The 13,262-nt window shown below is 45.7% G+C and overlaps 2 protein-coding genes, 1 non-coding gene and 1 pseudogene across 3 annotated transcripts; 1 reads left to right on the top strand and 3 right to left on the bottom strand.

Moving 5' to 3' along the window:
• Positions 1-689: 689 nt before the first annotated feature.
• TRNAR-UCG lies at positions 690-763 on the bottom strand. Its single transcript has one exon. It is a non-coding gene; the product is annotated as a tRNA-Arg (tRNA).
• A 154-nt stretch (positions 764-917) lies between these two features.
• Positions 918-3,957, top strand: LOC119290782 (UDP-glucuronic acid decarboxylase 1-like). Its single transcript, XM_037569432.1, has 7 exons — positions 918-1,576; positions 1,794-1,941; positions 2,082-2,161; positions 2,851-2,934; positions 3,022-3,096; positions 3,223-3,315; positions 3,431-3,957. The coding sequence occupies exons 1-7, from the start codon at positions 1,007-1,009 to the stop codon at positions 3,620-3,622; spliced, it is 1,242 nt and encodes a 413-aa protein (XP_037425329.1). The 5' UTR covers positions 918-1,006; the 3' UTR covers positions 3,623-3,957.
• A 219-nt stretch (positions 3,958-4,176) lies between these two features.
• LOC119293732 lies at positions 4,177-5,176 on the bottom strand (annotated as a pseudogene).
• A 529-nt stretch (positions 5,177-5,705) lies between these two features.
• On the bottom strand, positions 5,706-12,626 carry LOC119290783. The gene is made up of 5 exons (XM_037569433.1): positions 12,314-12,626; positions 10,231-10,286; positions 7,230-9,206; positions 6,733-6,997; positions 5,706-6,649 (listed from the first exon to the last, which is right to left on the bottom strand). Exons 1-5 carry the CDS (start codon positions 12,414-12,416, stop codon positions 6,015-6,017), a joined length of 3,036 nt encoding a protein of 1,011 aa, XP_037425330.1. The 5' UTR covers positions 12,417-12,626; the 3' UTR covers positions 5,706-6,014.
• Between the last annotated feature and the right edge of the window lie 636 nt (positions 12,627-13,262).

Below are 13,262 nucleotides of genomic sequence, written 5' to 3' on the forward strand. Positions count from 1 at the left end.
CATGGGCTGGGATGCGATGTCGATGGAGCACTTTTGAGGTGGTCCCACTTGTCAGGATGTCATTCAAGTAACAATAAATGGGCTTTGACCCCGCATTCGGGCATTTGCGAGGCTGGGATCATGAGAGGATAGAAAAAAAAGAAACGTTAAAGTGGCAGGGGCAAAACTGAGTAGAACTAAGTAACCACGAAAATAGAAATCCCATTTCAAAGTCGATGGAGCACTATTGAGGTGGTCCCATTCGTCAGGACATCATCCAAGTAACGATAAATGGGCTTTGACCCCGCATTCGGGCGTTTGCGAGGCTGGGATCATGAGAGGATAGAATGAGGAACCTTAAATTGGCGGGGCAAAACTGAATAGAATTAACTAACCATGAAAATAGAAATCTCATTTGAAAACATATAGCGACGTCGATGGAGCACTTTTGAGGTGGTCCCACTCGTCAGGACATCATCCAAGTAACGATAAATGGGCTTTGACCCTGCATTTGGGCATTTACGAAGCTGGGATCATGAGAAGATAGAAAAGAAATGAGGAACCTTAAATTGGCGGGACAAAACTGAATAGAATTAACTAACCATCATGAGAGGATAGAAAAGAAATGAGGAACCTTAAATTGGTGGGACAAAACTGAATAGAATTAACTAACCATGAAAATCAAAATCTCATTTCAAAACATAATATAGCGACCACAGTGGGAGTCGAACCCACGACCTTCTGATCCGAAGTCAGACGCGCTAATCCACTGCGCTATGCGGTCTTGAGTGATACTTTCAACACAGAAACTTTGTAAACAATGATGAATATAAACCGAGGTTGTTAATCTTGCACAGGAGAAAGGGCAAAGAACGTTTCCACGCACGTGCGGCATCTGCGGGGAGGAGGCCACCACAGCGTTCCACGCCCACATCACACGTGCCGCCTCCTCAGTCCGCCCCCCTCACTCTCGCCTACTCCCTCCGCGCCCGCCGGCGAGCGGATCCGCCGCCGCCGCCGTCTGACCATGAAGCAGCTCCACCGCCAGTCCAGCCTCAGCAAGCAGCACCGCCCGCACCACCGCTCCTCTCTCTCCCGCTCCCTTGCCTCCTACCTCCTCCGCGAGCACCGCCTCCTCTTCGTCCTCCTCGGCTTCCTCCTCGCCTCCTCCTTCTTCCTCCTCTACCCCGCCCTCGCCCCGCACCCCATCTCTCTCTCCTCCTCCGCCTACGCCGCCACCACCACTTCTGCCATCAGAAACCCCCGCGTCTTCTCCTTCTCCACCGCCAACGCGTCGCCGCACCGCCTCCCCGTCGGCGTCCGCAAGAAGCCCCTGCGGGTGGTCGTCACCGGGGGCGCCGGCTTCGTCGGCAGCCACCTCGTCGACAAGCTCCTCGCCCGCGGGGACAGCGTCATCGTCATCGACAACTTCTTCACGGGCCGCAAGGAAAACGTCGCGCACCACCTCGCTAACCCTCGCTTCGAGCTCATCCGCCACGATGTCGTCGAGCCCATCCTCCTCGAGGTCGACCAGATCTACCACCTCGCCTGCCCCGCCTCCCCCGTCCACTACAAATTCAACCCAATCAAGACCATCATATCCTTTTTTTTTTCATTTCCACTGTAAATGTTCGAGTTTGTTTGCTTTTATGTGTTCAGTTGCGTATATAGAAAGGATTGCTTAAATACTAGGTCAACAATGGCCTGGGAAAATTGAAATGTTGTGCCTGCATTGCCCAAAAAACATAAGAGCTTTCTGTACTTTTTGTTTCGATACTGTTGCTAATAGGTAGGTTCCTTAACTGGTAATGCACAAGACAAATGTGATGGGGACGTTGAACATGCTGGGACTGGCGAAGAGGGTCGGTGCCCGGTTCTTGCTCACCAGTACCAGTGAGGTGTACGGTGATCCTCTAGAGCACCCTCAGAAGGAGAGTTACTGGGGCCATGTCAATCCCATAGGTGTGCTCATTTTATCTGTGGAGGAGATATAACATTTCTCATGCGCAACAAGCCAAATAGTACTATATTTCAACCACCGCACGTTTCTGTCTGCCCACTCCACTGCGTTTTGATATGTGTCATCTTGTGGCATTGTGCAGGTGTAAGGAGTTGTTATGACGAGGGAAAGAGAACAGCAGAAACTCTGGCCATGGATTACCATCGTAGTGCTGGTGTTGAGGTAAAGCTGCAGTTGCTGAATTGTGGTCTCAGTCAAACTATAGACTTCCTTGTTGGCAATGCCATGTGTTGCCTAAAATTAACTGCACAGTGCCCCTCAGCATATATTAATTGTGTAGCTCAAAGCTTGTTTTATGATCTGGTAAGATGTGCAATTAAACCGGGCAAAAAATCATTATGTATCTACCCGCAAAAAAAATTCATTATGTATCTGAGATGGTATTTATAGGTGATGTTTCAGTAATTTCCTTTTTGAGTAAGTGAACTTGAGAGGGCCCAAATGCCAAATATTGGACCCATGTGCTTCATGCTGTCTGTGTATGTTTATATGTACTATATTTTGGGCAATCATGAGCAAGAGAGATTGTGCCATGTGTTTGTCTCAAATGATATTTATTGCCAGAAAAAAGTACCTTTGTGATGTTGGGAACTCATTACATGTTGCTGTTTTGAAGTAAAAACATACAGTAATGAGCATAAAATTGACTGCTCTTGAGTTTGAGTAGAAGGTCTTCTCTTGAGTTTTTTAAATGAATATTCAAGGTATTGCTTACATATTTTTAACTGTACGGAGTGAATCAAAGAGGGACAGTACATTTGGCAAGATTCTGCTTATGAGCTGCTTTATCTCTGTTCTATTATTGTCTTACATATCTTAAAGATCAAATTTGACAAGGGAACTTTCTTCAGGTTAGAATTGCTCGCATATTCAACACGTACGGCCCTCGTATGTGTTTAGATGATGGCCGGGTTGTTAGCAACTTTGTTGCACAGGTTTGTCTTAATTCATAGCTCTTATTCAAAAGGAGGACTACCATAGAAATTTGGCATTACTCAATATCCATTGTCTCTCATTTCCAGACTTTGCGGAAACAACCAATGACGGTTTATGGTGATGGAAAGCAAACAAGAAGCTTTCAATATGTTTCGGATTTGGTACTTGACTTGTTCATTTTTCCTTGTCTAAATGTGGAAGCAGCAACTTCTATTTTGTTGTTCAAAACTGCATCAATGCCTTATGCATTCGAATCTTAAAATCTTTAACTATCTGTTAATTTGTAGGTTGATGGGTTGATAACTCTGATGGAAAATAAGTACATTGGACCTTTCAACTTGGGAAACCCTGGGGAGTTTACCATGTTGGAGCTTGCTCAGGTCTGACCTTGATACTGAAACTGAGTGACCTCCACTTCTTGTCTGAACATAAAGTGGATTTTTTAATATATATTTTTGCCTGTTAGGAATAACGTTTCCGCACTATATTCCACAGGTAGTGAAAGAGACAATTGACCCAAGTGCGCGTGTTGAATTTAAACCCAACACCGCCGATGATCCGCACATGAGAAAACCTGACATCTCAAAGGCCAAATCTCTTCTCAATTGGGAGCCAAAAGTCTCTCTGAAGCAAGGCCTGCCACGTATGGTTTCGGACTTCCAGAAACGCATCTTGGATGAGAAATGAGGGGCAGGAGTTACCGAAGTCGGATCTGTATTATACTTCACACGGAGCGTTTTTTAGTGCCTTGGCAAGCTCGGCTGCAGGCGTATACATTACAGATAGCTTACCCAGGATTCTTCTTCCAGGCAACTCTTTAGTGACATGACATGCGTTACTTGATTTTAGTTTCGTTGATACATAAGTTTTGTCTCGGAAATCAGAATCACGTGATCATGTTCTTGTCAACTCCTTAGGCTTTCAGAGAACAGTGGTAGGAATTTACATAAATACAGAGTTTTTTTTTCATTTTTGCTTAAATTCTACCGCCTCCATCCCATAATATAAGAGCGTTTTTGACACTACAGGGAGTAGTATTCTGGCACCCATTTGTTTTGTGTTTATAGGAGTTCATGATACTCTGCTTTTGGTATGGTTTGTGTTCTGTAACTCATCCGAACAGTTCAGTTTTTCAGGATTTCATTTCATGTGACCCGGGACATCATAAGTATGCATAAATATGCATAAATATACTTAGTTTTCTTCACAAATATGCATAAATATACTTAGTTTGCATTACATACAGGAGTAAAATGCATAGGCCGTGAAATTTGGATTACAAATGTTGAGCGCGGCAGAGCATCATATAACACTTGTAAAGCACTAGTTAGGGAAGCAGTTCAGGAGAGGTGAATGTCGAACTGGAGGAGGCCCTCGACGCCGTCGGTGGTGTGCTGGTCGCCGGGGTGCAGCGTGCGGATGGCGGCGAAGCCCTTGGCGGTCTCATACTTCCCTGTGCCGCCGATGACGGCGATGCGGGACTGTTGCGCCGCCGTCCGGTGCACCCCGAAGAAGCTGAGCGTGTCGCCGTGCACTTCGCCGCCGAACATGGCCGTCAGCACGACCGTCTTGCTGCTTCCGTCCTGCGAGCTCGCGACGTAGAACCCCTGCGCCCTGCCGACGGCCGCGGCGCCGAGCTCGTGGCCCCCGGCGAGCTCCTCGTCACGACGGTGGTCATGCCGAGGAGGAGGTTCTGGGGCGTGGCGCCACCGCCAGCGTTGACGGAGGGGATGGTGTTCTTGTAGCCGCCGTTGCTCTGGACGAGGCTGTCGTAGGGGACGACGCTGTTGCTGCTGGCCAGGTCGGTGGCGCTCGCCACCACCCCGGTCGCCATGAGCGCCGACGGCTGCGACGAGCCGCCGAGGATGTCGTGCATGAAGAACGTCAGCGGGCTGTCGCCGGCGCCTGCAGCCACACCGGCTCCTACGTTGGCGGTTGCACCTACACCCGTGGCCGGAGCTACTCCTGCGGCGCCCGCGGCATCGGATGGCAAAGACGACGACGCGGGCGCGGGCGTGGGCACCGGCACTACCACTGGGTCGACAGGCGGCTCGGTCGGCCCCGGCAATGGATCGGCCTGTACCGGAGGCGCGGCGGGATGCTCGTTGAGGACGCGGCCGGCGAATGCGCAGCTCGTCAGAGCAAGCGCGACCATCATGCAGAGCGCCGCCTTGGCCATCTTGGTGCGTGAGCGGAGGAGAGCAAGAACTCTGTTGGGAGGGCAGCTATACACTCACCAGTGGATTACTCGTAGCGGTGACTGCTGCTGGTGTGGTGTTTGTTGCATGGATGCATGCTAGATACTCCTAGATTTATATAGGGATTTCGGATGTGCAAAGCAGCGATGCTGTTACAGGTGCAGGCCGCGGCACGGGTGGAGTTGTTGCTGCTGGGCGCCCTTGTGGTGTTGCAGTAGTTGCATCAGGTAGCGTGCCCAAGGAATCTAATCTAATGGAGAAACGAGGAACAGTTGGAGAGTCGGATCACACACACACACACACATGGGCAACCGGCGAGGCATTGATCCGAGGAGTTGGTGGCAGAACCGGCGACGGGGCAGTGATCTGTTGAAGCAAATCGGCACGGCTGCAAGGGTTCACGTCCAAGCTGAGGTCGAAATTTGCCCAAGAAGCAGCAACCACAGCTAGCATCACCCACAAGAGGCACCAAAGCAAATGGGGCTCTCTTTTTTTGCAACTAACAAAGGCATCATTTCATGTAACACGCAGTTAAAACATACTAGTACCAAACAAGGAAGGATAATCCATGATCACTGCATACCAAAATTTCACATGTATACTCCACCGCCGAAAATCCACTGGTTTTCTCCAGTTGGGAGGGAAATAGGGGGAAAACCCTAGGCCACAGTTATTACAGCTAATACTTACAACCAGAAGATCCCTTCACTTGTAGGACGATTCGCTACAAACCTACAGCCACATCAGTTGCTCTAGGCATGAGAAATTTCCCGGAGTTCATTTCCAAATCCTTGCCATCTTTCATCAGTAAAACACCAACCACCGCAAACGGCAATTGGTGCCAACCCATGGAATATTCTAGCCACAAAAGATATACCAGATTATGTTATCCCCAGGAACTCGGCAATGGTTTCCCCCACAAGATCCTTAAGCAACATCCTCTCTATCTCGCCCCCAACAAGATCGATGCCATCCTCGGAGCCATGCCGCTCGAAGTCCATCATCAGCGGGTCGCCCTGGTTACCGTCCATCTCTTGCCGTATCTCGAACACCCTCTGCCACACATCAACGACAAACCCCTCCTGATCCCACCTCGACGAGAACCTTCGCAGCAACCCCTTTGACCCATGATGCACCAGAGAGGCTATCAGATCTGCAATGACGGTGTTTGTGAGCTCAAACAGGAGCATCCTCTCAGACGCCGGCCATAGAATGAGGCTGCTGTACTTGTTCTCAAGTATATCGTATATATCAGGACCAGCAGGATATTCGGAAAAGCAGCGCACGTCGAGCAGCCCATCCTGGAAAGCACCATCAATGCCCAATAAGGTGAGCATATCAAGCACATACGAGAAATCCCGTTCTTCTTCATCCACAAAAGCATGGGGTAGTATCTCCATTTCAGCAAGTGGCTCATCTGTCGAGGCAACCTCGTCATCACTCGCTGTAAGATGATCGGTGTCGTCTGCATCGTCTGTGGTCTCTGTCTTGAGAAGCTGAAGTTGCATTCGCAGTCCTGTAATATTACAGAAAAGTCAAACTCAAGAGCTGAGAATTTAAAGGGAAGGTGAATGGGCAAAGAAAAACTCGACCACTTGCCTTGAAGATCGGCACTAATTTTCTCGAAATCTCCTGAGTAAACTTCTTCAGCATCCAAGGAAGATTCAAGAACAGACACTGGACTTGGCTGCTCCTCATTGTTGGAGCTCACCGGAGATTCTGATCCTGTCGGGTGAATCCACGAGGCTTGATTGTCATTGTCAACACCATGATGGTGGTCAATCCCCACAGGAGATTCTGTTTCTGTTGGCGGATTAAACAGAGCTGCGTAAACATCATCCACATGATTTTCAATCCCCTCGGCCTGCAATAGAATACAATCAGAAGTTGGTAAACATGGCAATCGATAAATCAATTGACCTTCCAGATTTATCAAAGAGCTGAAAGACCTGGTTGAGGGAAACAAGAGGGGAAAAAATGGGATGTACATGTATTACAGAACCATATAAATTAATGTATATCCACAGGAATTTATTAAGGATACAAGAAAAAAAAACTGCATAATAAGCTAAAATTAGACGGTACATGCGATATACCTGAGCCAGCAGATTGTCAAAATTAGGAACATGAAGGCAGAAATCAAATGCTGTCGATGGCTGTTGATGCATGTGCTGATTCAGTTTAGCAGGAGAAAGTGGTTCTTTATTCTGTTGAAAAACTGCAGAACTGGTATCCAGATGACACACTCCATCTAATTCATGGCCAGAATTCACGGTATGTGCAAGTGTCTGTCCAGATGAATCTGGCATGTCAATAACATCTGGTGCTTCCTGAGAACTCACATGTATCTCATGGTCAATCATCGCTCTTCCCTCATCATCTGGGGCCACTTGATCTTCATCACCACGAAAAGGTGAACCTCCAACCAGGGATTTTCTTTGTCTACTATGACATGCGTATTCAGAATCATGGGGTCCTATTTTGAGAACATCTTTAAGCATAGAAAACTCATTTTGCCTACCCGTTCTTTTTCTATTGCTCGACTTTTGAACTCCATGGTTAGAGAATGATGGAAGAGATTTAGACCTTGCTGAATTGCTTGGAGCTACACCTCTCCAACCATCCTTGCTGCTGATGCCAAGAGGATTGCTACACGAGACTGGCACTCTGTTTCGCTGCAGTTCTCCCTTTGGACATTTCTGGTATGACATTGTTTGGGTAGCAACTTCTGATGTTTCCTCGTCAGAGAGAACAAACATGTCTCCAAGCACGCCGAAGCCATTATTCTCAGGTTCTTGATGCTGAAATTGATGCGCTATCTTCCATCTGCTAGAGAGCTGTTTCTTTGCTTCATTTATGACTGATGTGTCATTTGAATATGCTGGCGAAGTGTTGAAGGTGGGAGAAGCCCAACCGTCACATAATTCAGAAGACCTATGGACTCTCTCCGAATTCTTGACCTTAGCAAGAGATGACACAAACTGTGAGCTTTCATCTGACAAAATTGTGCTGGTGTCTGGTTGGAGAACACGGCCCCTAGCAGCTCTCATTTGTTTTGCAACCTCTCTAGCAATTTCTCTAGATCCCTTTTTTATATGGCCTGACGTTTCAGGATCGCCAGGGGATACTTGACACATGGACTCATCAGTATATGGACTCCACATGCCAGCACACTGGCATGCTGTGTGCCTTCTGTAATCAGAATGAGGGATTTCATGTGGTAGGCCGAAGGATCCTTCAAGGTCCTGAGCTTTCTCAAAGCATGGCTTCAGGACAACAATCCGTGTGGGACAAGCTCGTTTATCACTGGTTTCCTGATGACTTGACCTTGATAGTTTCTGCCTCGATGAACCAGAGTCTTCTCTTGGGGATTGACTGGATAACTTAGTATGTGGTTTCCTCGTGGGGTATTTCACTTCATTTTGCTTACGGAAAAAGCTTTCTGTATCATTATCATGTGAACAGATGTTGTCTGCATCAATAAATTGGTTTCTTTTAGATGGCTTCAATATTGTGATGCAGTTTCCATTAGAGGAGGCAGAACCCAGATCGCGTTTTTCAAGAAATTCCAAAAGAAGATCCTTATTAGATACCAATGCATCAAGTGTCTCATTCAACTCTTCTGACATCTGAAGGGATTCATCTGTAGAAAGACGTTTTGCATCCATAAATTTGTGCCTTATGAAATCTAGATTAGCCTTCTCAGCTGCATCAAATCTGGAAGTTGTATTTCCATTTCTACCTCTTGGGCTTCGGTGTGCCTTTACTCCCATCACATCCATAACCTCAAAAACATCTTTGACCTCTGGCATCTCATCATTCTTTCTCCTCTGTGGAACATACCTATCATGAGAAATAAAAGATGGCGTCTTGTGTGCATGACTTCTGCTACTTCTGTGCTGGCTATGGGTCCCAGACGAGGTAGGGAGTGAATCAAGACCCATTAGTCTTCCTACAGCACCTGGTGAAGTATGCCTGGCATTGACATCTTTCGAGAACTCTTCATCTATTAGCTTTTTCATCGGTACACAGCTGGACTGTCTTGGTTTACTTTTCCTGATTTCCTCGTCAAACTGAAAATACCAATCCATTAGTTAAACAATCAAATAACTGGGGCAAAAAAGTTTGATAGCAGAGGATAACTACAAAATTTTAGTGGATTTCTAAGGAGTTAAGCCACTTCTTTTGCAGTGATATCCGAAATAAGAGTTATAGAAAGTTACGGCTAGCTATCTCCAAGCTATTCCAAGATAAGTCACATATGGTAAAAATAGAAAAGGAACAAAATATGCACCCAAGATAGGTCACATAAGGTAAGCATATTTATCTTTATCTTTACTCTTATAAACATCTGAGTTCGTAGAGATCCATTCACATTCACTGGCATTACCTCTTAATTCATTTGAAAATTATCACAGTTGTCATCCATTAAGTAGAGGTTGTAAGTTATGTTTTGTTATATTGCAACAGTTGTTTAAATGATTGCTCCATCAGTCCCTTACATTGCAAGGCACAAGCATTTTTCTCTGGACAAAAAAAATACTAATACAGGTTGAAAGGATCATAAAATGATAGGTTTAGTAATTTTCACAAAATCAAGTACTTAATCCTTGAGAAATATGAATGTTGGGGTATTAAAAAGGAGAAAGATTAAGTCTCTTGGTAGGGATTTCTCATAGTTAAACGTTATAAATCGTGCATCTTGGCTTTCTAGAACAGTTGAATTTCTAACTTACCATACTATTTTGTCACAAGTATACCTACATGGAATAGCAGAGCTATCGCTAGCTATAAGCTAAGGCAAATAAGGAGTCCATTTGCAGCCATAGCGCCCGTCACTACTACAACAGAATAATCCTGCTATGGCCAACAGAATAACATGCACACATTTGAAGTAAACTCGATACTGCAGAGCGCACATCAATTGTTGATATTAGAGCAACACACGTAAACCAATTTAAGCTCTCCAGTTTCATATCAGCGGGTTATAGTTAGTATCACAGAAGAGAAAAGTGTGCATGTTTTAAGCTTTCTAGGTTAAGTTGCGAACATACGTATCATATGATATAGCTCTTTAGCTAAACACGGGTCACTCACCAGAGTGTGGGAGAGTATCCCAGAGTTACTTGCTTGTTTCCTCGATGACCCAGCCCCTGGTTTAAAGAGAAAAGAGACAGTAAACAATTTGTATAGCAACGAAAATTGGCAGAAGAAGCAATATGATATCATGGCAAGAAGAAGAAACTTCATGCCAAACTAAATTTTCTGTGAGGAAAGGGAAAAACAAAGGCCACATAGAGAGGAGTCTTCATCTCCAGTTCACTGTTTTACTAGATCCGGGAAACGATGGCATAGTAGGATGGAAATATACCTAGCACAAAATTACAAGAAAATATCTGGTAGAACAACAGCTCTTAAAAGAAAAGTACAAAGAGCTTCACCATGATGTCATTTCTTCGAATAGCTTCATGCAGTTTAATTTTTTGAAGTATAAGAAAATAAAAAATCAGAAGAACCTGCTTGTGTAGAAACATCATCGTAGTAAGTGTTGAACCCTGAGTAAAAATGTCTATGTGTGATGGGAGTCGATCAGAACTCAATGAAGAAACATAGCATGGAGTTTTCTGATTACCTTCAAATTAAATAAAATGATTGTGTTTGGACTATGTAGGATTCAGTGTCTACTGGTGAAACCTGGGGGTTACATACCGTGTAACTGTGCTGAATAGCTAGTACTATGAAGTACTACCTCTGTTTCTAAATGTAATTGAACTGTCAAAACGTCTTACATTAGGAAACAGAAGGTGTAACAATTAGTGCCTTAAAAATGTACTCCCACCGTCCCATAATATAAGAGCGTTATTTACACTAGTGTTTTTTGACACTACACTAGTGTAAAAGACGCTCTTATATTATGGGACGGAGGGAGTAAAAATTAGTGTTTCATCGTATGGAGCACACAATAATTACTTTGATTCAAGAGTAGCAGATTGAATTTGTACCACTACTACTTTTTTTAGAACAAACGGTCAATTCATTCAGCATCGGGTAACCAATACAGAATAAGCTACGGCTCTTGTACAGACTCAGACAAATTCAAACAAAGATTCTCCTGGTGATTAGAATAAGAAGGCCAGTGGTTAGAATAAGAAGGCCACTTGGCCATGAACCTGCACGGCGTCCGTCCAGCTGACATGGGGACACAAAAGACCATAATTTAATGCTTTTGCTTACAATAAATATCCAGCAAATTACGGGCAAGTGAGGGGTTTCTTTGCGTGATCTTGTGGGAATTGTCAAGTTGACAAAATCTCACATTTCCTCTACATGCCTCTAGGCTAGGGTGTAGGATCTTTAGGACCCACGCAGTCTACTACAGTTCATCCCAAAACAGTGAAGGACGGGGGAAACTGCATTTATCACACGTCTGGTTTAGGGGGTAGCTTTTGTCCTAGAACTCCCACGGAACTTCAGTGTAACTTCAAATTAAAGAAGAAGAAAGGAAGCAAGGAAAGATCTGTCCGCTACAGCCATTTGAAATTCGAAACGAGAATCTTCTCTCTCCCGATAAAGGCTTGACTAAGACCTAAAGTACATGAGAAAGTTATTATGTCCCCGTCCGTTTGCTTAAAACAACAGGAATGTATGTAAAAAAGAAAAGTGCACACTATTTTACTGATTGCTTTAATATCTCTCTAATGGGAACTTACTCTTAATTATAAATTCTTCCGATTAGACAGCGAGCGCAGCCAAAGAAACGTCATTTTCAGTAATGATTAATCCGTGGAATCCTTTTAAATAAAACAAGAAAAAAGTGGGTAAAAACAGGGAATTTACTTCCGAAATATAAGCAAAACCTAAAGGAAATGGAGGATGATGCTAAATGTGCAAGCAAGCCCAAAGGTGCGGACGGAAGCACGAAAGAAGTAAAGCAATCCCCAATCTCTGGACGCGATAACACACGAGAGAGAACCAAAACCCCCTCAAAAACCTTCACCGTCAAGGATCAAACAAGGGACGCCCTGAACGAAATCAAGCAAGGGATCTCTATCGTATGGCCTCCAAACGAAAAGAAAGGGCCAAGGAATTACGCACCCAGAAAAAAAGAATGAAAAATGGAGGAACGATTACTAGAAACTACTACTGGTGCAGAACGAGACTGGACCAGGCAAGCACGGACCATGGTGATCGGCGGAGTAGTCCCCCGAAGGGGCCGCGTCCCACTCGAACGGCCCGCCGACCTCTCCTCTGCGCCTCGATCTGCTGCGCCCGACGCTCGCCATGGTCGGCGCGGCCCTGGAGCCCGGACTCGGACGGTGCGGCGGTGTCGGCGACGGGGCAGCCGCTCATCCACCGCAGCGAGGGGCGCGGAGGCACGGAGCGCCGGAGCCACGCCGGCGAATCGATCTGCGTGCTCGTGCGCGTGGGAGGGAGGGAGGGCGAGGTGTGGGGGGAAACGCAACGGGCTTCCCTGTTTTTGTTTTTGCTCTGTGCCGCCGCTGCTCGCTAGCTGGAGTCTAACCACGCGACCTGTTCCACTGGTTGTTGTTTGTATCTTGCGGTTTCAGTTTCTGCTACAGCTCTCACCCGCCTCCTCTCTCTCTCTCTCTCTCGTCACGGCAGTTCTATCTCTATCCATCTCCCAGAATTAATTTCTGCATATTTTCGCCCTTTTGAGATATTTGCCCCGTATTAATTATCGTATATCTTCCCCTTTACACAATATTTGCCCCGTATTAATTATCGTATATCTTCCCCTTTTGCGATATTTGTGTATCTTTGGTTTTATCTGTTGAACCCTTCTTATTGTATTTTTTTTTCCGTGTATACGCAAAGATTGTGTATCTTTTCATTGATATAAAGGAGATTTTTACAGCATGAGATTACATACACTCGCTAACCATGTGCACGTTAAGGCAAGGTAGAGAGTGCGGAGCAAACAAATGGGTTTCTCATCCCCAACTAACTTTAGCTAACTCTCTCGGATGATATTCTTGATCCCGGTGGTGCCCGCCCTAACCCAAAGGCGCGCCTCGGGCGCCGCTATAGATCAAGTTCTTCATGTGGCTAGCGATGCAAGACTGATGCTAGATGGCTGATCGCCTAGCCCGTCACGCCCCCTCCTCCGC

This window comes from Triticum dicoccoides, chromosome 4B (assembly GCF_002162155.2).
Source record: "Triticum dicoccoides isolate Atlit2015 ecotype Zavitan chromosome 4B, WEW_v2.0, whole genome shotgun sequence".
Lineage (NCBI taxonomy): Eukaryota > Viridiplantae > Streptophyta > Magnoliopsida > Poales > Poaceae > Triticum > Triticum dicoccoides.